The sequence below is a fragment of the Puma concolor genome, chromosome C1 (assembly GCF_028749965.1).
Source record: "Puma concolor isolate L17-30 chromosome C1, mPumCon1.1.hap2, whole genome shotgun sequence".
Classification (NCBI taxonomy): domain Eukaryota; kingdom Metazoa; phylum Chordata; class Mammalia; order Carnivora; family Felidae; genus Puma; species Puma concolor.
The window spans coordinates 54,369,897-54,394,070 of record NC_141674.1 but is presented as its reverse complement, the minus strand read 5'-3'; the positions used below and the strand labels follow the sequence as shown (position 1 = coordinate 54,394,070).

Below are 24,174 nucleotides of genomic sequence, written 5' to 3'. Positions count from 1 at the left end.
ACCAGAAACTGAAGACATAACTGATGACAGTAAATTATAGCTTAATTGACAATGTCCTAGTATTTTCCAGTTCGGAGCATTACAATGAAAACAATACCAATCTTTGATTTATATCTGAATCATATAAATATATAACGCATTTTCTCAGAGAAGAAAATTAAGAAAGCAATTTTTATAACTGTGTCCCGATCAACACTCTACCTCAGAACATACGAAGCATTTTTCCTTTTCTTTGAAATAGCCCTTCTGCCACTATTTGCTCTGAACATGGTATTTAAGTGGTTAAATTAGCATTTTGTTTCCATAAAAATGGAGTAAGGAGATTACAAGAAAATGAAAAACCTACATTCTTATGTTTCTCGTTCTATTTTTTGTGACATTTTGCTGCCTGTCTCCTCAAAATTACAATCATTGGGGTGTCTGTGTGTGAATGAGTGCTAGTGGGGAGAGGGGAGAGATGAGAACAAGGCATGGGGAGTCATCTGCGGTAAAAAGAACCGTGACCATGTACAGAAACACAGTAATGCTCCATTTGGAATGCAAAGGTTATATCTTTGTCATCATGACAGCAATAGCCATTTACTGAATATTTACCAGGAGAAATTCTATCACTTAACTATAATTAAATGGAATTTATCATTAATTCTCACAGAAACCTTGTAAGTCCTATTATTCACTCCATTTTACAGACAAGGAAGTCGAGGCTTAGAGAGGTTTAAAAAACTCGCCACAGTACATGCAGGAGTTTCATACTCTTCTGTAAATATTAGCGATTTAATTGAGGTACAGAGCTTATGTGATGATCATCCACAAACACCTTTTTTAATATGAAAATGTTATGGAAGGAACGTAAAGACAGATTATAGAAGTAAAATGGCATCCCATGAACATTCTATTGATTTTAAAATGCTACTATCAAGTAAGATGAAGCCAGCTATTATTCCCATGTAAGAAATGTAGAAATTGCCCCATTTTTCTACCACTACATAAGAATAGAATAGACTGGTCATGGGGTGCCTGGGTGGCTCAGTCGGTTGAGCGCCCGACTTTGGCTCAGGTCATGATCTCCCGGTACATGAGTTTGAGCCCCATGTCCGGCTCTGTGCTGACAGCTCAGAGCCTGGAGCCTGTTTCAGATTCCTTGTCTCCCTGTCTCTCTGCTCCTCCCCTGCTCACGCTCTGTCTCTCTCTCCCAAAAATATAAAACATTAAAAAAAATTTTTTTTAAAGAATAGACTAGTCACTTTAGGAACAGAATTCAGATCACAGTATTTGAGGACGGGGATTTGTTTTTCACGTAGAAAATTTAGATTTTAAGAATAAATGAGTAGGGGCGCCTGGGTGGCTCAGTTGGCTATGCGTCTGACTTCAGCTCAGGTCATGATCTCACAGTTCGTGAGTTCAAGCCCCGTGTCAAGCTCTGTGCTGACAGCTCAGAGCCTGGAGCCTGCTTCGGATTCCGTCTCTCACTCACTCTCTCTCTCTCTCTCTGCCCCTCCCCGGCTCATGCTCTGTCTCTCTCTGTCTCAAAAATAAAAATAAAAACATTAAAAAAAAAAAAAAAAAAGAAGAAATGAGGACAAGGGAGACAAACTGGAAGGCCCCAGTATGAACACAAATTGAGACAGCGTGTTTGAGAGCAGTATATATCACTGAAAACTACTAAGAGAGATTATAAAAATAAAAATGTATCTACCTCCTCCTAATCAAGAGTTCTATTACTTCAGATGACACTACAGGAAGATGATGTCTTGGAATCATTTCAAAACAGGGAAGCACAAAAATAAACAAGCATAAATTACTCTTTATCATAACACTTCACTCCTTATTAAGCATTTCTTTCCTAATCTTTCCTACTTCTGAAAGCATTCATATTATCTCTTAGAATCTTTGTGCAACAACCTCTGACTTTTTTCCAAGATATTTATCTTTAGCAAATGATACTGGACCTCTATAATCATGGATATTCTCCTCTGGCCAATTCTCTAAGTCAAACTAAAATGTACAGAAGCCAATTCTTCCTGGATTTCATTCAATAATTAAAAGGCAATTATGGAAAATTAACTGATTATCAGAAAAATAATTTGAGGTAAAAACAAGTTATATTTTTTCTACCAATGTAAATTTTTTCAAAAATCACCTAATCCCTCAACAATTTCCTAAGTATATAGTACCTTCCTCTATTAGGAAGAACGTCTACTAGACTACTGTTCTGATGATATTTCTATAAAAAGTTTTATCTCACCATATCCACAGAATAATAACTCAGCAAAAATAATACATACCTATGATACCTCAACTGCAAAGTACTTCCCACGAGTGATTGGATTGCATTGGTTGACCATCTGCAAGTCATTTGAGTTAAGTACCCATCAGTTTCACATGATATATTGATATCGACATCTATTTAAAACACATTAAAATATTAATACAAAGCAAAATCACCACACATTTTTTAATGAAAATAAAATTTCCTTACATTATCAATGGGACTCTAATATAGGGTCCATAATAAAAATCTGTCTGTGGAAGGAAATGAAGGGAAGTTCAGTACTCTTACCAATCACATATAATTCAGCATAGCGATGGTGGCATTCACGCTCGTTGCAGCAGTATATTGCGTCGTAGGTAAACTTCCCTCGAGGTTTGGTTGCCTTCAAACTGCGAAAAGTAACTTTGCTAACATGGTCACCCACGACATGATACTGGCTTTGAGGAATTTTCTCAGCTAAATTCATCCACCAAATAATCTTTTTTGAGGAAACAATCTTGTTTTCATTTTTATAAATGCAGTGAAAAGAAACGTTAGACCCGACACTTGTCAGAATTTTAGGTGGAAAGTATATGACATCTGCAATAAGAGAAGAAAGGGAGGATATCAGATGAAGAACAAAAACATCCTGTATGGAATTTATGCTACATAGAGAAGATTCACAATGCAATCAGGATCACACTGCCAAAAATAAAATGAGTGCACTAAGAGACTGTATAACTTGTACTGCCTGCTTACGTACAATTCTGTAGTATCCAGGCATTCCCATTTCCAAATCACTTGAACTTCCAAAAATGTCTATTTTCTTTTAAAAAAATTTTTAATGTTTTATTTATTTTTGACAGAGAGAGAGAGAGAGAGAGAGAGAGAGAGCATGAGTGGGGGAGAGCCAGAGAGACAGGGAAACACAGAATCTGAAGCAGGTTCCAGGCTCTGAGCTGTCAGCACAGAGCCCAACGTGGGGCTTGAACTTATGGACTGTGAGATCTTGACTTGAGCCAAAGTCAGACACTCAACCAACTGAGCCACCCAGGCACCCCTGTCTCAGTATTTTCTAAACATAGAAATTTATTACAAAGTGTATTTAGTGAGTAATTGTCACTTGCTAATTGACAGGCAGAAAATCAATTTAAATGAAATATAACCTAATTCCACAATGACATGTTTTCATCAGACTGTGCCTTATGAATCAGTGAAACCTAGGCTGAGTTCTTGAATCAAATCACTGTAAAGGCAAAATTCTGAAGAATAAATGGTGGTTGCTATTGTCTCATTTGGATATATGAAAATTTCAATCAGCAGGTAAAGCTGAAAAATAAGCTTTAAATAAGAGAACTGGTTAGGGACAGGGCACCTGGCTGGCTAAGTTGGTTAAGCATCCAACTTTGGCTCAGGTCATGATCTCATGGTTTGTGAGTTCGAGCCCCACATCTGACTCTATGCTGACAGCTCAGAGCCTGGAGCCTGCTTCAGATTCTGTGTTTCCGTCTTTCTTTCTCTCTCTCTCTCTCTCTCTCTCTCTCTCTCTCTGCACCTCCCCTGCTCGCTCTCTCTCTGTCTCTCACTCTTAAACATTAAAAAATAAATAAATAAATAAATAAATAAATAAATAAATAAATAAATAAAGAGAACTAGTTAGGGAATGTAAAATCAACAATGCCCCAATGCACCAAAACAGGTAAACCTTAAATACTGGTCTGTAATGTTTTAAAGTTATTTAATGCCAGTATGCTGTGGTTAAGGATAAGAGGAACCAATATTTTTCTAAAATATTATTATTTTTTAATGCCTCTACACTATTCCATACTACTTTTTTGGTCCCCTATTGTTGGAAACAATATATTTTTATTTTTAATAAAATAATCTATTGTTTACATAATGTTTATATATTTTTATTTTTAATAAAAGAATTTATTATTTAATAAAACAATCTATATTTTTAATTAGAAACAATAAAAGTGATTGTTTACATAAGAAGAAATCATTTCTGCCACAGTGCATTACAAAAACAGTGTATTTCAGTTGTACAATTCACAATAAGACATTTTCTTCTGAGAGAATATGAATATGTTTCTATTCATATCATCTGGATTACCCCCAAAACAAAAACGAAAACCTTCATTGATTTTTATTATTTTATATCATCTGGATTACCCCCCAAAAACAAAAGTGAAAAACTTCATTGATTTTTATATTTAAGTTTTTTCTTTTTTGCAATAGCGGGCTAAACTCCATGGCCTTTGTATTTAGAATCCAAACAAAACATTTGTATTTTGTACGTTTGCAGTCAAGCATAAACAAGAAAAAAACTAGTAGCATGAAATCACTAGACAGAAGACAGTCCATTAGATTTTTAACCCTAGCCTAGGATGGCACTCAAGCTTCGTTAGTACATTACTTACTGCACGCAAGTACCTAGCACAGATCTGAAAAATCATTAACCTATTTTCAATATGCTCCACATGTCATTACTGAATGGCTTCAAAACTTTAAGAGTAATTTATTTTTTTAAAGAGTACACATTAGATTTCAAAAGCTAAGCTGAATCTTTTATGTTTAAAGATAATGAAAAACTCAAACCATTTCACTTCAAAATTGAATGCCTCAGTAAGGCTTAATCAAGAAATGCAGTTAAAGTCATAATATTTTGGCATGATTAAATACTAAGATATTAGCTTACAAAAAAGAAAAGCAGGTTATTAAAAACCTGATGATGTGTAAAGTTTACATTGAATATACAGAAATTGATATGAAGTAAATTAATATTTAATTTTTAAAATAATATAAATATATATTTTATTCTCATGTAAGATACTCCACAACATTTAATTTGTAAAACGAGAAAATAATTTTCTTCTGATGACCAGGTACCAATACTTTTGTAAGGTCTAAAATAATGAATTTCATTAAAAGAGGAAAATCTTTTGATAAATATTAGTGAATTACCTACATGAACATAAATCATGAATCAAAACATTACAGTTAAAGTTATTTTACAATGTGTTTATTATAGCTCCAGAAAATAGATTTTTAAATTTTCAAAGCAGACTTCCTATTTTCCTTTGAGGGGAAAATATTTTCTCTAGCACATTATAAGCACTGCCAAGTATGAAATGAAGAAATTATCTGTTTCTCCTCTTCTTCGGCAGCACAAGAATGTAATTAAGAAAGGTACTACAAGAAGTGAGCACTTCTAAACTTGTTTTAAGCGTGTGGCGTCGTAACTCAACTGCAACATTGTTAGCCTTCCTAAGTTCTGCGAGGGTCCTGGGTTTTCTTCTCAAAGTCCAAGGTCTCCCAATAGCTACAAAGAAAGAACCTAGCCAATTCATTTTCAAAAAATCTGTAAGAATTCCTTGATTAGAAATGGTCAATGCTTCATTAACTGTGTACTTGGTAGGTACAGCTTTAATAAATCAATGACTACAAAATAGTAACTATAAAGGTACTGATAATGAGCATTCTGTTTGCTCCAGCAACAATACATCAGACAACCTCTGTTAAAAAAAGAAAAATTGGGGCGCCTGGGTGGCGCAGTCGGTTAAGCGTCCGACTTCAGCCAGGTCACGATCTCGCGGTCCAGGAGTTCGAGCCCTGCGTCAGGCTCTGGGCTGATGGCTCAGAGCCTGGAGCCTGTTTCCGATTCTGTGTCTCCCTCTCTCTCTGCCCCTCCCCCGTTCATGCTCTGTCTCTCTCTGTCCCAAAAATAAATAAACGTTGAAAAAAAAAATTAAAAAAAAAAAAAGAAAAATCAATAAAATCCAAAGTGTTTGGAAATGATAAAGCACATGTGCTAATTCACTCATGCTAAATAAGTTAATGCCTCAAACTTACAGAATGCTTCTGTTTGGTGGATGTCATTGTAGCACCTAGCAGTGAGCAACAGAAGATAATCTAATAATATTAAATACCTCGATTTAAGGGAGAAGGATCCAAATCCTTTTACATAAGAATAGGAAGCTCCCGAGTTTGGAGAAACATACTTCACTGATGCACAGCACTCAAGAACAAGCCTCAAGTGCAGTAAGCACCGTGAGGTGTGGAAAGTGCTGTGAAGGCAAACTCAGCAAAACTAAAACTTGAACAACCTAAGCAACACTGAAACCTCGTTTATCAGGAACCATGAAGGAAATGAGAGGTCCCACTAAAATGCTCGATGTAAGTTTACTGCTTATTAGTTCCCAGTATCAATTTTTAGTGACACCAGAAATCTTGCATAAATATACATCATGCACTTAATCACTGTATTAGTGTGTACAAACATGAGCGCTGGGATTGGCCTGCCAGCTCTAGATTGTGCCAACTTTTACAAGTTACTTAACCTCTCTAAATCTCGACTGCTCTGTTTGCAAAAAGGGAGTATCAGGGAGACATAGGTGAATACCGTATCTCACAGGGCATCAAAAGGATAAAATGATAATACATGTAAAGCACTTAGAGCAGTGCTTGAAACACAGGAAGTACCCTGTAACTGTCATTACTATGATTATTATTATTATTATTATTATTCAGTAGGGAAGTATGAACCTAATTGTACCTTTGATTTATGATTTAGCACCCATCATTACATCATTACAGAAGATGATACTGTAACACAGAAATGTGCTTGGGAGCTACTGAAGTGTGTAGGCTTTTCTCCCCACTCTTGGTGACCCTAGTCTACTTTCTATTTGGCAAGTTTCTATCTTTCCCTTAATATTTACCTGGTACCACTCACTGGCAACTAAGCCATCCAAGTCTGTTAAACTAGTAAGCTACTTTTACACTTATTGCTAAATCAACAAATTCTGCCCATTGGGGCAGCTGTTTACTCACTGTCTGGCTTTATTTTTAACTTATTTTCAGACATTTCTGTTTGGGATGTCTAAAGTCACTAAAGGGATACACCTGTGGTGAATAAGTAAAAGGATAGGTGTTAATTGTAATACTGTTAGAGACTGTACAAGTAAATAAATTGGTAAAGTTTCTTCTCAACAAAACATATCTTTATTACTGTCAGGTACACAAAACACTAAATATATGCAGAGGGAAGGGCATATATATGCCTATGTGTGTGTTTTATAATACATATTCATAAATCTTATTTATATTATGCACGAAAGCATAAGAATGTGGCCCAACATATTCGAAACCAAGCAAATTTAATCCTGCACATAATGACCATGAACTAAGAAAGTAATAGTAGTATGAAAGGATTTTGCACAATGTAAAACAGAACTAAGCCTATGTCCATCCAAAGGTCTAAAAAAACTGACCTGAACAATCTAAAACAAAATCTTACATGAAATATAACACAAATAATTATCACATCATAATCGATCAAAATGTTCATTTTAGGGGTGCCTAGGCAGCTCAGTCGGTTAAGCATATGACTTAGGCTCAGGTCATGATCTGACGGTTCATGGCTTTGACATGAATGTGCTGACAGTGGGGAGCCTGGAACCTGCTTCGGACTCTGCATCTCCCTCCCTCTGCCCCTCCCCTGCTCTCACTCTGTCTCTCTTTCTCTCATAAATAAATAAATAAATAAATAAATAAATAAATAAATAAATAAATAAATAAATAAAATTTTAAAAAATATATTTAAAAAAATAAATATTAAAAAAATTTCATTTTAGTCCCACTAAAAACATAACATTGCTAAGAGCCATTATTCTAAAAAGGCATAAATGTATGAATATTCAAAATGTTGAATATTAGCAAGCTTTAAAAATAACAATGATTCTTTTAGAATTTCCCTCTGCTTCAGAAAGGGTACATTTTCAGATCTAATTAAGAAGTAAAATCATAAAGAAGAAAGCCATTTTTTTCTCAAAGAGAAACGTTTCACCAGAAGGTAGTTAAAGGGGCCACAGGGTCACTCAGAGTAGGTTTCCAGACCACTTCTCTCCTCTTCTACCCACTTCACCCCATCCCACTGTTGTAAAAACTTCCATGGGATAGTCTTTAAAATTTGATTTATAATTCATTCCTTGCTACATAACTCACAGCTAGTCATTAAGTCCTATTAATCAACAATAAATAATTGAAGGTAGAAAAGTTGACCTTCCTTGGAAATAATCCCAAAGCTGAGTTGTCAGCACCATATTACACACATTGCTCAATAATTATTTGAGGAAAAGTGACGAGAAATTCATGTTTTCTAAATCTGTTCCCACAAGGTTCCTGACTTTCCTAGAGAGAACCAATCTTTCCCGTTGCCTAGCACTTGGTCAGCTCTTCTGACAACCTTGCTCATGCAATTAGTTATGTATCATGTCAACCTCTCACCTTTATTAGATGCTGAGATTTTGAATATCAAGTTGTGGTTTATAAACTATGGTTGCATCTACTATTTACTGAGTGCTTACTAAGGGTCAGGACAAGAAAATATTAAAGGCAGCTTTCCAAATCCGTAACAGTGACCTCACTTATTTGAGCTATGCTCAGTAATACGATGAACGTCAATAGAAGTAATACATTGTGAAGCAGGGGCTTTTTTTGTTTGATTTTGTTTTTTGTGGTTTTTTTTTTTTTTTGCAACTTTGCTGTGTGAGAATCCTCTAATTCAGTGCAGACATTAGGCAAATTGTGCCATTCTATCATATAAAGACATCTCTATTTTGCAGATGAGGAAAGGAGGCATAGAAAGGTTAAGAAACTTTCCAAATAAGTGGTGGGGCCGGGACTTCTATAAACTTGTTGGACTCCAAAGTCAGTGCTCTTAAACCACTAATGCTACAGACTTTTTGACTAAGCAATGCTTTTTAAATAGTAAGCAATCAATACATGAACTTTAGTTAAATGTGTTGACTATCTTCTCAGTGATTTACACAGCACTTGTCTCTATATATCCATAATCAACCTGCATGAGTTTCAGTAGGAATAATTTTGGTCTTTTGATGGATCAGACAACTAGGCAAAGGTCCACAAAGTGTTTTCCTATGGTCACAAGTTAGCATGTGACAGGGTTGCACTATTCTAAGGCTCCCGGGCCTCTTTGTAAAACACCACCCCAACTTCATGAGGTAGTTCTGAATAAATCACAGTTTTTCTGATGTTAAGCTTAACTTTCAAAATATGCAAATTAACAGTGAAAACTCTCAAAAGCAAGTATCTAGAGTGGAAAAAATTATTTTATTATGTTATTATTTATTATGTAAAATATAATAATTAAATAAAATTTGAATATTTGAAATTTATGTCAAATAAACATATCTGACATAAATAAACATATACCTAAATGTAAATTCAAAAAACATCAATAGAGATAAGGTTCTGAATTTGTAAATTTGGAACCTTTCTATCTTTTCTATCTTTTCTATCTTTCTACCTTTTGAGTAAGAAAGAATAATTCAGCAAGACACTACTATGGATGAATGTAAACTTGGGAACCTTTACACAAGTTTTCATTAACAAATTAACCTGTCAAAATTTAAATAAAACATTAATATTGCATTCCTCCTTGACTGCCACAAAGTTTAAGATGCTTATAACAGGCCAAAGAAAAAAATCAGGAAGCATATTCTCCTCTCAGTAGGAGCCACTATTAGCAATCCTACCTTGTGTGGTAAAGATCAGAGGGGCGCTCCAGTCACTCCAGAGTCCTGGGCCATCCAGTCTCCTGCCCCTCACTTGAACTTCATATGAAGACCCAGGAAGCACACTGTCTACCAGCAGAGATGTAGCTGAGACAATCTCATCAGCCTATTAAATATTATTTGAAAACATCAGAGCATCAAGTTGATGTGGAACCTTTATCAAAATTGTTGACAAGCAGTCTTAGCAAATTTCAAAGAATTAAAATCTTACAGAATAGTTAGCAGGCCCCAGTAGAATTCATTTGCACATTTGTCAATAAAAGTTTAAAGAGCCCATGAGTCCAAGAAGAAAATCATAGTGACAGGAAATATTTTTACCTGAATAATAATGAATATTGACCTTTCGAAATTTGAGAGACACAGCTGAAGTCAGTGGAGAGCTTTAAGCCACCACTGACATCTCTAATAAACACACATGGTAGGAAATAATGAGCAGGGGTGGACAGAGAATAACAAACATTCCTAGAATAAAGCTTCACAGAGAAGGGCACGAATAATTTAAAAACCTGAACTTGGGGCGCCTGGGTGGCGCAGTCGGTTAAGCGTCCGACTTCAGCCAGGTCACGATCTCGCGGTCCGTGGGTTCGAGCCCTGCGTCGGGCTCTGGGCTGATGGCTCAGAGCCTGGAGCCTGCTTCCGATTCTGTGTCTCCCTCTCTCTCTGCCCCTCCCCCGTTCATGCTGTGTCTCTCTCTGTCCCAAAAATAAATAAATGTTGAAAAAAAAAATTAAAAAAATAAAAAAAATAAAAAAATAAAAACCTGAACTTGATGATAAGCTACAGTGAATCAAAATATAGTTTATACACTAGAGAGCAGATATCCAAGAGACTTAATTCTGCATAAGACAACCACTACTAAGAACTGCTTAGCAAATAAATTCAGTTTTCCAATGATGTACTCCAAAGCTACTGAACTCCCTGGCCTCTTAAACTGGGAAAGGGTGAAAAGCGCTAGGAATGTATTACACAATAGCAGATTACTTATATTTCAAATTCTATTATCTCCGTTTTATAGATGAGAAAGCTGAGGCCCAGAGAAGCCTTAACTCTGCTTTTCCCACACGTGGCACTAAGGATTCCTTTTCTGCTCTTCATGAAAATAAAGTCTTTAAAAAACTGGCCCAGAGTTAAAAAGACAGTTTTTATATCTAAATTATATAACAATTCATTTCATAAGGGAAAATGCCAAACTCCACGCACCGTCCACGCTCCTTATGACCTCCTTCTTCTCCTCTCCTACTCCTCTCTGATTCATCCACTGCTACTCTTGCTCTCACTCACTCCCCTGGCCTCTAGCTTCTCATCCAGCTTATGGCCTCTGAATTGCTGTTTCCTCTATTTGGAAACTAATTCCCCCGTATATCTCCATCACGAACCTCCTTCAAATCCTTGCCCAAATGTCACCTTCTCAATGAGGTCTTCCACACCTCCACTTAATGCTACAACCTACCATCTCCACCAGCACCCTCAAGCTCCCCTCTCCAGTTTGTTCTACTACCAAGTGCATCCTGATGCCCGTAGAACAGTTCCTAGCACCTATTAGGTACTCAATAAACACTGAAACGATGCAAAAGGGATTTGACACACTTTACACTACAAATGTATGCACTGCATGTAAACAAATATGTTGAGCAATAAAAAAAGTAAGTTTGAATTGTAAAATCAGAAAGGATTACGATCATGAATCCAAGTTTCTGTAACTGGACTTTCTATAGCCCTTTAGCCGTGTGTGCGTGCATGTGTGGAGGGAGAGGGAAGAGACGGAGAAAGATGATAATCTATACATAAACTCTTTTTGGAAGTGGGACTTTCTCTGGAACTAAATTCTGGGAAGAATTTGTCATACCCCTCAATATATAACATGGATCCATACATAAGAGATACTGTGCAACATCAAACAATTTTTCTAAAAGCATTTTACCAAAGATGCAGACATGCTGTTCATATGGTCATTTCCTAGGCTGATCTTAAATGAAAGCAAGTATAATATTAAATTACAGCTGGTTCTGCTCCAGAAGAGCCATGTACATTTGGCAAGCAAAGGGCATTTGAGATGGGACTTGGAAAGCGCTGTATCTTCAGTTGCTCCTCGATGTTCCATTTTGTTTACTAAAATATACTTACTGGGGCACCTGAGTGGCGGCCTCCATTAAGTATCAGACTCTTGATCTCGATTCAGGGCATCTTGGCTCAGGGCATGATCTCATGATTTCATGAGTTCGAGCTCTACATCAGGCTCTGTGCTATCAGCACAGAGCCTGCTTGGGACTCTTTCTCTCCTTCTCTCTCTCCCCTTCCCACATTAGAGTTGTCTCACTCTCAAAATAAATAAATAAACATTAATTTTTTTTTTCCAATTTAAACTATACTTACTTTTCTCATACTTGTTGAAGAATTCTCTGAATATTTCACTTGATATTGAAGTTGAAATGGTACCAATGTTGGGCTGGACCAAGAAATTTTTAAATTGCCAGTGTCTGTGATTTCCATATGTAAACCTAATGGTGGATCAGGCTTCACTTAAGGAAAAGAGAATATTTTGAAGTCAAGCAATTTTCATGATAATCATAAAATAAAGTCAAAATGAATTTTTAGCAGATCCTAATCTTTTAACTACTTAAAAGGTAACCTTAAGCAAAGGCTAATTACAGAACCAAAATATTAGGTCTCCTCCTTGTATCTTTCCATAACAATCCACACATCTTCCTTTCCTTCTCCCTAAATGGTAAAAACTGTAAATCAGTAAATGAGGTTGTTTTGATAAACATGAATTCCTGCTGTAAAAAAGTCTGTTAACTTTATTTAAACTGGCATTCCCCAAACTTCTTTGAAGCTTCTCCCTACCACACTCACCCACTGTTTTAGTGGGTGACAAAGAAAAACAGCATTTTGCAGAGTACTACTTGGAAAATGCATACAGAGTTTTCAGGTAAAACTTCACACAAATATGCATGCAAACTTCAGCAAACCTATTAACTTTGAAATACAGTAATCTAGATGCACCAATTCAAATAACCCACAGCATGCATATTTTACATGCAATAAACATAGCATTAGCAGGCCCTGGCTTGTCACCAGAAATGGGCATAGAGTTTCATAGTCTAACAATGTGTTTAGCTTAGTAAATGATTTGAGTTTGTATGTATACGCATGTGTTTATGTATGAATATGCATTTGTGTATAGATTTTGTGTGTGTGTGTGTGTGTGTGTGTGTGTGTGTGTGTGTGTGTACTTTTAAGCACACATAACCTTGGGACACCTGGGTGGCTCACTCAGTTAAGCATCTGACTTAAGTTCAGGTCATGATCTCACAGTTTATGAGTTCTAGTCCTGCATCAGGCTCTGTGCTAACAGCTCAGAACCCATCTCCCCTGTCTCTGTTCCTTGCTTGTGTGCTCTCTCTCTCCCAAAAACAAATAAACATTAAAAAGAAAAATTAAAAACACATAACCTTTAAATTATTTGTAGAAACAATATAAACATCTTACAATAAAAGACTGGCGAAAGAAATAATGGCTCATCCCTATAAGGGGCTCTATATAGCCATTAAAAATGATAATGGAGAAGAATACTGAACATGTTTAACACTGTTAGTATTGTAAGTTTATTGGGGGTGCCTAGGTGGCTTGGTCAGTTAAGCGTCTGACTCCTGACTTCAGCTCAGGTCATAATCTCACAGTTTGTGAGTTCGAGCCCTGCATCGGGCTCTATACTGACAGCGCAGAGCCTCCTTGTGATTCTTTCTCCCTCTCTCCGTCCCTCCCCTATTTGCTCTCTATCTCTCTCTCAAAATGAATAAAAATAAATTTTAAAAAAAGTTTATTAAACAACATCTATACTTGGATTCCTGATTTTTTTTTGAAATTAATAAAAGAATATTCATAAATATGTATTAAAATTAGAAAAAATGACAAAATGATGGAAAACAGATAATGAATTTGTCCTTTTTGCACATCTCTTGTGTTTTTAAGATTTTAACTAGCAGAACTTACATAATAGAAATAGTCATTACATTGAAACACTGATTTGCATTTCATTTTCAAGAACTAAAATGGCACATTACTGTTTTTTAACACACTGTATTTTCTTTTCATTTTTTTTAAATGTTTTTATTTATTTTTGAAGGAGAGAGAGAGACAGAGCATGAGCAGGGGAGGACCAGAGAGAGAGGGAGACACAGAATCCAAAGCAGGCTCCAGGCTCTGAGCTGTCAGCACAGAGCCCGACATGGGGCTTGAACTCACAAACCATGAGATCATGACCTGAGCCAAAGTCAGACACTCAACCAACTGAGCCACCAGGCGTCCCTTAACACACTGTATTTTCAAGAATTTAGACACAGTTTTTCTCTTTTCCTTGAATCAAAATTAATAAAGTTTTTACTTTATGTGACATATTACAAATTTTAGTTATTTTAAAGCAGGGACAGATAAACACTAAAGTCTAGAAACAATAGGTGAAACTCACTGAGTTCTCATGACCAAAAAGAAAACAAAGCAAAGCCATCAAACAGAAGAGAAATCATAAAATTATAAACTATTGTACACTTCCTGCCGTATAGATATATTCCTTAATATTAGAAATCTAAAGGGGCGCCTGGGTGGCGCAGTCGGTTGAGCGTCCGACTTCAGCCAGGTCACGATCTCGCGGTCCGTGGGTTCGAGCCTCGCGTCGGGCTCTGGGCTGATGGCTCAGAGCCTGGAGCCTGCTTCCGAGTCTGTGTCTCCCTCTCTCTCTGCCCCTCCCCCATTCATGCTCTGTCTCTCTCTGTCCCAAAAATAAATAAACGTTGAAAAAAAAAATTTTTTTTTTTAAAAAATAAAAAAATAAAAAAATAAAAAATAAATAAAAATAAATCTTTCCCTGAACCACCTATGTCCCCAGTCTTAGATATACTGCCACCTACCTGCTTCTTTCACAGTAACATCTCTTGGAAGCATTGGCACTACTCATTCCGCCCACTTTATGTCCCATCTTCCTAACCAACCTACTCTGATCAGGTCTACCCCCTCACCAATCCACTGAAAGCGCTCTCTCTTATCAAGATCACCACCCTTTTCCAAAATCCAGGATCAGCTGTCTGATCCATTTCACTCCACCTCTCAGTGGCATTCCACATATCTGCTCACTGTTCCTGCATGGTTCCAGGCCACCATGTTCTTTTACTCCTCTTTTCCCTCTGACTGCCTCAGTCTTTCCCTCGCTGAACTCTTAAGTGGCTGATCTTATTCAATCCCAAAAACATCTATACAACAAATACTCCTGTATATATCTCCCTTGAACTCTAGGATCATATGTCCAAATGCCTACTCAGCATCTCTTGGGTATCTATAAGCATCTCAAAATTAATGTGTCACACATGATCCTCCCCAAATCTCCCCATCCCAGTACATGGTACCACTATTCACTGGCATGCTCTGGTCCTAGCCTGAGTGTTATCCTTGGCTCTTCTCTTTCCTTCGTACCAAATCCACTAGAAATCTCAGATAGCACCATCTCCCAAATAAATTCCAACTGTGACCATTTCTTTCTTCTCCATTGCTACATCCCTAAACCAACTAGATCATTCCAATAACCTCCTATCTGAGCCCTCTGATTCCACTCTTGCAACTATCCTTCCTCTTTTCCCCATCAACTTTCTTCTCCACATGCAGAGCAAATTTGAAACATGCACACAGACACACATACCTGACCATATCACTCTCCTGGCTCAAAAGCTTCCAGTGCAATTAGGATAAAATCCAACTCTGTAACTCTGGCCTACGATATGAACCCAATAACTCTCCGACCACATCTCCAGATATTCCCTTACCTCATTCAGTCCAAACATAGAGGCCTTTTCTTTGGTTCCTCCAACTGCCAAGCTCATTCCATCTCAGAGGTTTCATGGGTGCTATTTTTCTTGCATGGAGCACCTTTTGCTCTGGAGTTTTACACAGTTTTTTCTCTTTCATTTAGCCCAACTGCTATCTCCCAAAACAGGTCCTCTTTGACCTCCATAGCTAAAATAATAGTCACTACACCTGACACTCTCCATCTCTTACTTCTTTTATGGAACTTAAAATTTTGGGACATTATCATATATGCCCAAGCATACGGAAAGATTTTTTTTCTTCAAAAATCATTACTGAAAAAAAACAAAACTCTTTTTAAGTTTCTTATAAAGTCTATCATAGAACTTCATCTTAACTTTTATTTTTTTTAAATATGCAATTAAATTCTGACTCCAGGTGCTTCTAAAAATCACCTGAGAGAATTAGTTTTAAAAAGAGAACATAACAGTATTTTATAAATATTATGTATATTTTTTCCTGTGGTACAATTTCATGATGGAATTGTTCAGGCGTCATCATAATTATGTTGTAGAGACCAAAAATATATCCCTAGAAGACAAATTATTTGAAAGTCCTAATGTTGGGGCGCCTGGGTGGCTCAGTCGGTTAAGCACCCGACTTCAGCTCAGGTCACGATCTCACGGTCCATGAGTTCGAGCCCCGCGTCAGGCTCTGGGCTGATGGCTCAGAGCCTGGAGCCTGCTTCCAATTCTGTGTCTCCCTCTCTCTCTGCCCCTCCCCCGTTCACGCTCTGTCTCTCTCTGTCCCCAAAATAAATAAACGTTAAAAAAAATTTTTTTTGAAAAAAAAAAAGAAAGTCCTAATGTTAAAATATGATGTCAATGCATTCATATGTCATATGTCATATGCAAATCTGCATATGTAGATGTCATGCTCAGTAACTTAGAAAGAAATGAAGGTGAGGCTATGTGAAAAACCGTGTGAGATGCCTGGAAAAGTGGCTCTTGTGATGTCAAAAACAATGATGCAATGATGCATGTAAGAAGTTTATATACAATGCTTTCAAGAAATACAAGTGGAAAATAGTAACACTGTTACATTACATGTTATATATAATATACGTACATACACAAAACTGAGTTAATAAACACAATCATTAAGTGAACACTTGCCTATCTTATTCACATTTGTAATTATATGTTCAGGTGGATCAAAAGAAACTTTGGGAATCTTTGCACTAAAAATCTGGGCCATAACCTATTACTTGAGTTTTTCTTATAATCAGATTTGTACAGCAAATTATTTAGTCGTTTACTTTTTTACTATCCCTGTCTGCTTAATATTGTCTCTGGTCTATGAGGCAGAAACTTTGTCTCATTCACCATTGTTTCCCCAGTTCCTAGGTCAGTGGCTGACACATATGAGCCTCTGAGAAATATTTATTGAAGGAAGAAATCCAGGTAAAAAACAAGCTTCTCATTATTTTTGGAAATTATTATCTGATAAGTGAAAACAGGAATAACCAAACGACACGTATCCATTGCACAGATCCAGAATTTAAGAAAAAATGTTTTTAAGAAAGAATTTAACAACTGCAGAGATATCTATATTGCGCTTAAAACATTCTAGAAGCTACTCTTAATAGTTCCTCATACCACATTTACCATCCTTACAGCTCGAAAGCAAGATAAACTATTGAAAAAAAACATTTTGTGAGCAATTTTTAACCTGCTTGTGTGACTGATGTTTAGATCTATTATCTCTTTTATACACAACTTACCAACATTTATGGGCTGAACTGACATCATAGGTGACTGAAAAATTACTCCACCAGACGTGATTTTGAAATACATAAGAAGAGTGTGGTTGAGTTTGGCTGTGGGCACAGGCACATGGCATTCACAGCTGTCACGAACACTGCAGTTACACTGAACAGTCAGAAAACTGCCCTTCTGGGGGACCGGAAGTGACTCTTCTAACACTTCAGGCCTATGTGAAAAAAGAAGAGATAAATATTAGTGTAGATGTGGCATGTACTGGATTTACTTAAAATGTATGACAAAAATTTCTGCGCATCCAGCTTAAAAGGCATCTAGGGAAAAACAAAGGATGCATTATATCAGAGATACAAACATAAGAGTTAAAGCAGGTTAGCCATTAGAAAGAATATCAGCACAGGGGCACTTGGTTGGCTCCATCGGTAGGGCATGTGACTCTGGATCTTGGAATTGTAAGTTCGCGCCCCATGTTGGGTATAGAGATGACTTAAAAATAATAAAAAATCTTAAAAGAAATAATACCAGCAACAAGGTACTGAAGCAATAGTGAAGTACCAAAAAGGAAAGAGATACTGTGATCCTAAAACTCTATATCCAGAGAAAATATCTTTCAAAATAAACATGAAATAAAGGTTTTTTTTCAAGCATACCAAAACTGAAAGAATTCGTCACCCATCAGGTGTGTATTATAAAAGCTGCCAAAGAAAATCCATCAGGCAAAATAAAATGATAGCAGATGGAAGACAGGTTCCACACAAAGAAATGAAAATAACTTTAAAAGGGTATTTACTTGGGAATGCAAGCTGGTGCTGCCGCTCTGGAAAACAGTAGGGAGGTTCCTCAAAAAACTAAAAATAGAACTACCCTATGACCCAGCAATTGCACTACTAGGCATCTATCCATGGGATACAGGTGTGCTGTTTTGAAGGGACACATGCACCCCATGTTTATAGCAGCACTATCAACAATAGCCAAAGTACGGAAAGAGCCCAAATGTCCATCGATGGATGAATGGATAAAGAAGATGTGGTATATACATACAATGGAGTATTACTCGGCAATCAAAAAGAATGAAATCTTGCCATTTGCAACTACATGGATCGAACTAGAGGGTATTGTGCTAAGCGAAATTAATCAGAGAAAGACAAGTATCATATGACTTCACTCATATGAGTACTTTAAGAGACAAAACAGATGAACATAAGGGAAGGGAAACAAAAAGAATATAAAAACAGGGAGGGAGACAAAGCAGAAGAGACTCATGAATATGGAGAACAAACTGAGGGTTACTGGAGGGATTGTGGGAGGGGGGGTGAGCTAAATGGGTAAGGGACACTAAGGTAATCTACTCCTGAAATCAATTTTGCACTATATGCTAACTAATTTGGATGTAAATTTAAAAAAATTAAAATTAAAATTAAAAAAATAAATAATAAATATGGAGAACTGAAGGTTACTGGAGGGGTTGTCGGAGGGGGGATGGGCTAAATGGGTAAGGGGCACTAAGGAATCTACTCCTTAAATCATTGTTTCACTATATGCTAACTAATTTGGATGTAAATTTAAAAAAATAAAAAAATAAAATTAAAAAAATAATGTGGAGAAAGTTAAAATGGGATATTTTAAAAGCTATACACATTTATTTTTGTTCTGTACTGAAGATAAAGACAAGGAGAATCCTTTCAAGATCAAGTAATGAAAATTCTCTAGTTTTTAGAGCCTCTACTCCTTTACCATAGGTTTCTAAAAAGTTTAATACCTACTTTAGGATCAATACTTTGTGCAAATTAATATAAGGAGGATTCTGGGGGATGAAGTTTAGAATTAGCAAAAATAAGAAGGGTTTATATTTTTCCAAGAAAATAGAAAAAAATCACTGGAAAACAGATTCTTGAATTTTTTCAGTTATTCTAAAATGTCTTGTCTGTGGAAACTATCCAGTTTTCAAAACAACATTATCCTCAGATCTTTGTAACTAGAGCGTATTTATTAAATCATGATTTTTTTAAAAAAGGGTATTTACTGACTGCTTAAAGCAAAAATAATAACCATGTAGTGTAAGGTTTATAACAGATAGAAGTAAAACATATGACATTGGCTCCAAGCTTGGGAGTGTGGGACATAATGTAAGTATGCAGTTGTAATGTTCTCATGCTACACATGAAGTGGTATAATATTCCTCGGAGGTACATAAGTTAGACCGTGATGAGTTAAAAACCTGTATTACAAATCCTAAAGCAACCACTAAAATAACAAAACAAGAAGTTACAGCTTTGGAATCACAATGGTCAAGTCAATAGAGTATTAGTATAGAGAAAAATAGATGAATGGAACAGAATAGAGACGAAGACCTATATGGACAACCAGCTTTCTAGAGAGGTACAAAAGCAGGTCTGTGGAGAAGGGTGGTGAGCAATGGGACGTCTATACGCAAAACAAAACAGATTTCAACCCCTACTCACACCAGATTCAAAAATTAATTCAAAATGGGTCATCAATTCAAATATAAAATCTAAAGCTATAAAACGTCTAGAAGAGAACACGGGAAAAAAAATTTGTGACCTTGGGTAAGGTAACATGTCCTTAGATGCAACACCAAAAACATGATCCATAAAAGAACAAATTCATAGATTGGACTCTTCTCAACATTGAAAACTCCTCTGAAAGAAAGACACTATGAAACAACAAAAAGACAAGCCACAGACTGAGAGAATACATTTCCCAATCATCTATCTAATAAAGCACTTGTCTCCAAAAGATAAAAAGATCTCTCAAAACTCAATAATAATAGGGGCTCCTGGGTGGCTCAGTTGGTTAAGTGTCAAACTCTTGGTGTCTGTTCAGGTTATGATCTCACCGTTCGTGGGTTCAAGCCCCATGATGGGCTCCACCTGCTGGGGATTCTCTCTCTCTGTCTCTCTCTCTCCTTCTTTCTCTGCCCCTCCCCTGCTCTCACTCTCTGTGCGTCTCTCTGAAAATAAACTTTTTTAAAAAGGTTAAAAAAAACCTTGTAAATGGGGAGAGAGTATTAATATTTAGACATGATCACTGCCTTCAGAAATCTTGCAGCCCTTTTGGAGGGAAAAACTGTAAGTTATAAATATACAAATTTAGTGCAGGGAAAGCAATGCTTTAGAAACTCTGCTAACTAGCACATACCTGAAAATTCAGATATAAACACAACATGAAAGAAATGGGCCCGAATCATTCATACATATACCCCCAGTATTAAATGTTGTGAATTATGATAGATTTTCATGTTTCCTGAGATAGACTTTAGTATTACATTAGACCTAAAAGAAATCAATCAAGAAACAACATTTCCAGGCCTTTTAAGGTGCAAATCAGTCTATTGGGCGCTGTGTAAGGGATAATCCTATTGTGGGAAGCACACTAAACTAAACTGAGACCTAAAATTAAGTCCTGTTTGCTTATGAGCCATAGTCAGAGAGTTCCTTTTGTGAGCTTTGGTTTCGACAATCAGTAAAACAGAGAAAAATGCCTGCACTACTCACCTTTACAAGGCTATTGTAAGTATTAAAGAGGATAACATAAGAGGATTTTTGAAAACTTTAAAGTGTTATATACTCATAAGATACCATTTTGGGGTTTTTTTTAATATGAAATTTACTGTCAAATTGGTTTCCATACAACACCCAGTGCTCATCCCAACAGGTGCCCTCCTCAATGCCCATCACCCACTTTCCCCTCCCTCCCACCCCCCACCAACCCTCAGTTTATTCTCAGTTTTTGAGACTCTTATTGTTTCCCTCCTTCCCTCTCTGTCCCCCATGGTCTTCTGTCAAGTTTCCCAGGATCCACGTAAGAGTAAAAACATATGGTATCTGTCTTTCTCTGTATGACTAATTTCACTTAGCATAACACTCTCCAGTTCCATCTACATTGCTACATAAGGCCATAATTCATTCTTTCTCATTGCCAAGTAGTATTCCATTGTATATATAAACCACATCTTCTTTCTCCATTCATCCATTGATGGACATTTAGGCTCTTTCCATTATTTGGCTATTGTTGCAGGTGCTACTATAAACATTGGGTTGCAAGTGCTCCTATACATCAGCACTCCTGTATCCCTTGGGTAAATTCCTAGCAGTGCTATTGCTGGGTCATAGGGTAGATCTATTTTTAATTTTTTGAGAAACCTCTACACTGTTTTCTAGAGTGGCTGTACCAGTTTGCATTCCCACAAGCAGTGCAAGAGGATTCCCGTTTCTCCACATCCTCGCCAGCATCTATAGTCTCCTGAATTGTTCATTTTAGCCACTCTGACTGGCGTGAGGTGATATCTGAGTGTGGTTTTGATTTGTATTTCCCTGATGAGGAGTGACATTGAGCATCTTTTCATGTGCCTATTGGCCATCTGGATGTCTTCTTTAGAGAAGTGTCTATTCATGTCTTCTGCCCATTTCTTCACTGGATTATTTGTTTTTTGGGTGTGGAGTTTGGTGAGTTCTTTATAGATTTTGGATACTAGCCCTTTGTCCAATATGTCATTTGCAAATATCTTTTCCCATTCCATCGGCTGCCTTTTAGTTTTGTTGATTGTTTCCTTCGCAGTGCAGAAGCTTTTTAATTCATGAGGTCCCAAAAGTTCATTTTTGCTTTTAATTCCCTTGCCTTTGGAGATGTGTCAAGTAAGAAATTGCTATGGCTGAGGTCAGAGAGATTTTTTCCTGCTTTCTCCTCTAGGGTTTTGATGGTTTCCTGCCTCACATTCAGGTCCTTTATCCACTTTGAATTTATTTTTGTGAATGGTGTAAGAGAGTGGTCTAGTTTCATTCTTCTGCATGTTGCTGTCCAGTTCTCCCAGCACCATTGGTTAAAGAGACTGTCTTTTTCCATTGGATATTCTTTCCTGCTTTGTCAAAGATTAGTTGGCCATGCTTTTGTGGGTCCAATTCTGGAGTCTCTATTCTATTCCATCGGTCTATGTGTCTGTTTTTGTGCCAATGCCATGCTGTCTTGATGACTACAGCTTTGTAGTAGAGGCTCAAGTCTGGGATTGTGATGCCTCCTGCTTTGGTTTTCTTCTTCAATATTACTTTGGCTATTCGGGGTCTTCTGTGGTTCCATACAAATTTTAGGATTGCTTGTTCTAGCTTCAAGAATGCTGGTGCAATTTTGATTGGGATTGCATTGAATGTGTAGATAGCTTTGGGTAGTATTGACATTTTAACAATATTTATTCTTCCAATTCATGGGCACGGAATGTTTTTCCATTTCTTTGTATCTTCTTCAATTTCTTCATAAGCTTTTCTATAGTTTTCAGCATACAGATCTTTTACATCTTTGGTTAGGTTTATTCCTAGGTGTTTTATGCTTCTTGGTGCAATTGTGAATGGGATCAGTTTCTTTATTTTCTTTCTGTTGTTTCATTATTAGTGTATAAGAATGCAACTGATTTCTATACATTGATTTTGTATCCTGCAACTTTGCTGAATTCATGTATCAGTTCTAGCTGATTTTTGGTGGAGTCTATTCGGTTTTCCATGTAGAGTATCATGTCATCTGCAAAAGTGAAAGCTTGACTTCATCTTTGCCAATTTTGATGCCTTTCATTTCCTTTTGTTGTCTGATTGCTGATGCTAAAACTTCCAACACTATGTTAAACAACAGCTGTGAGAGTGGACATCCCTGTTGTGTTCCTGATCTCAGGGGGAAAGCTTTCAGTTTTTCCCCATTGAGGATGATGTTAGCTGTGGGCTTTTCATAAATGGCTTTTATGATCTTTAAGTATGTTCCTTCTATCCCGACTTTCTCAAGGGTTTTTATTAAGAAAGGATGCTGATGTCAGGCTCAATCTCACAAACCATGAGATCGTGACCTGAGCTGAAATCAAGAGTTGGACGCTTAACGTCTGAGTCACCCAGGCACCCCTGGACAAAACACTTGCTCTCAGTTTAGAGAGTTGGCTCCATTTCACTCCAACACATCAGGCTCTGTGTTGACAGCGTGGAGCCTGCTTGGGATTCTCTCTCTCTCCCTCTCTGCCCCATCCCCTGCTTGTGCTCTCTTATTTTGAGAGAGAGCAGGAGCAAGGGAGGGGCAGAGAGAGAGGGAGACACAGAGTCTGAAGCAGGTTCCAAATTCTGGGCTGTTAGCTCAGAGTCCAACACAGAGGTCGAACCTACAAACCTCAAGATCGTGACCTGAGCTGAAGTCAGATGCAACTGAGCCACCCAGGTGCCCCAATAAATAAACTTAAAAGAATAGAAAAGAAGAGAAGAGAAAAGTAAAGTAAAGAAAAGAAAAAAAAAAAGGAAAGAGTTTTGTCCAAATTACATTTCTCCAACTTCTCTTTATTCAACACCAACTAGTTGTGTACAACTGTTCAGAGTTCTGTTTTGGACTTTTAATTAACTGTCCATGTGTAATAATCAGATATAAAGCTTGCTAAGAATTCTACTATACCTGTCAGCCATGTGAGTTCCAGAAGCAGACTGGGAAATTGGCTTTCTGACCAAAAAAAAGCCCTCTTAGGTAGTGTTTGCTAATTTCTGTGGGCTAATACTTCTACCGTGGCCCATTTCAAGCTGGCAATGGTTTCACGATCACCTTGCAAAATTCTTGAGTATTTAACTAGTTCGCTCTGTGAGGCAGTCCCAGCTGGCTCCAACACATATCAAAAAAAAAAAAAAAAAGAAAGGATGCTGAATTTTGTCAAATGCTTTTTCTGCATCGATTGACAGGACATATGGTTCTTATCTTTTCTTTTTTTAATGTGATG

General features: G+C 36.9%; 1 protein-coding gene across 5 annotated transcripts in view; it reads right to left on the bottom strand.

Moving 5' to 3' along the window:
• LEPR (leptin receptor) overlaps positions 1–24,174 on the bottom strand; it is a 105,661-nt gene that overhangs the window by 29,951 nt on the left and 51,536 nt on the right. For all 5 annotated transcript variants that reach the window (XM_086717216.1, XM_086717218.1, XM_086717217.1 and 2 more), the window contains 5 exons: positions 17,429–17,637; positions 12,226–12,371; positions 9,814–9,958; positions 2,561–2,851; positions 2,286–2,403 (listed from right to left, as the gene is read on the bottom strand). In XM_086717216.1, coding sequence (XP_086573342.1) covers positions 2,286–2,403; positions 2,561–2,851; positions 9,814–9,958; positions 12,226–12,371; positions 17,429–17,637 — 909 coding nt within the window. The remainder of the gene's footprint in view (positions 1–2,285; positions 2,404–2,560; positions 2,852–9,813; positions 9,959–12,225; positions 12,372–17,428; positions 17,638–24,174) is intronic.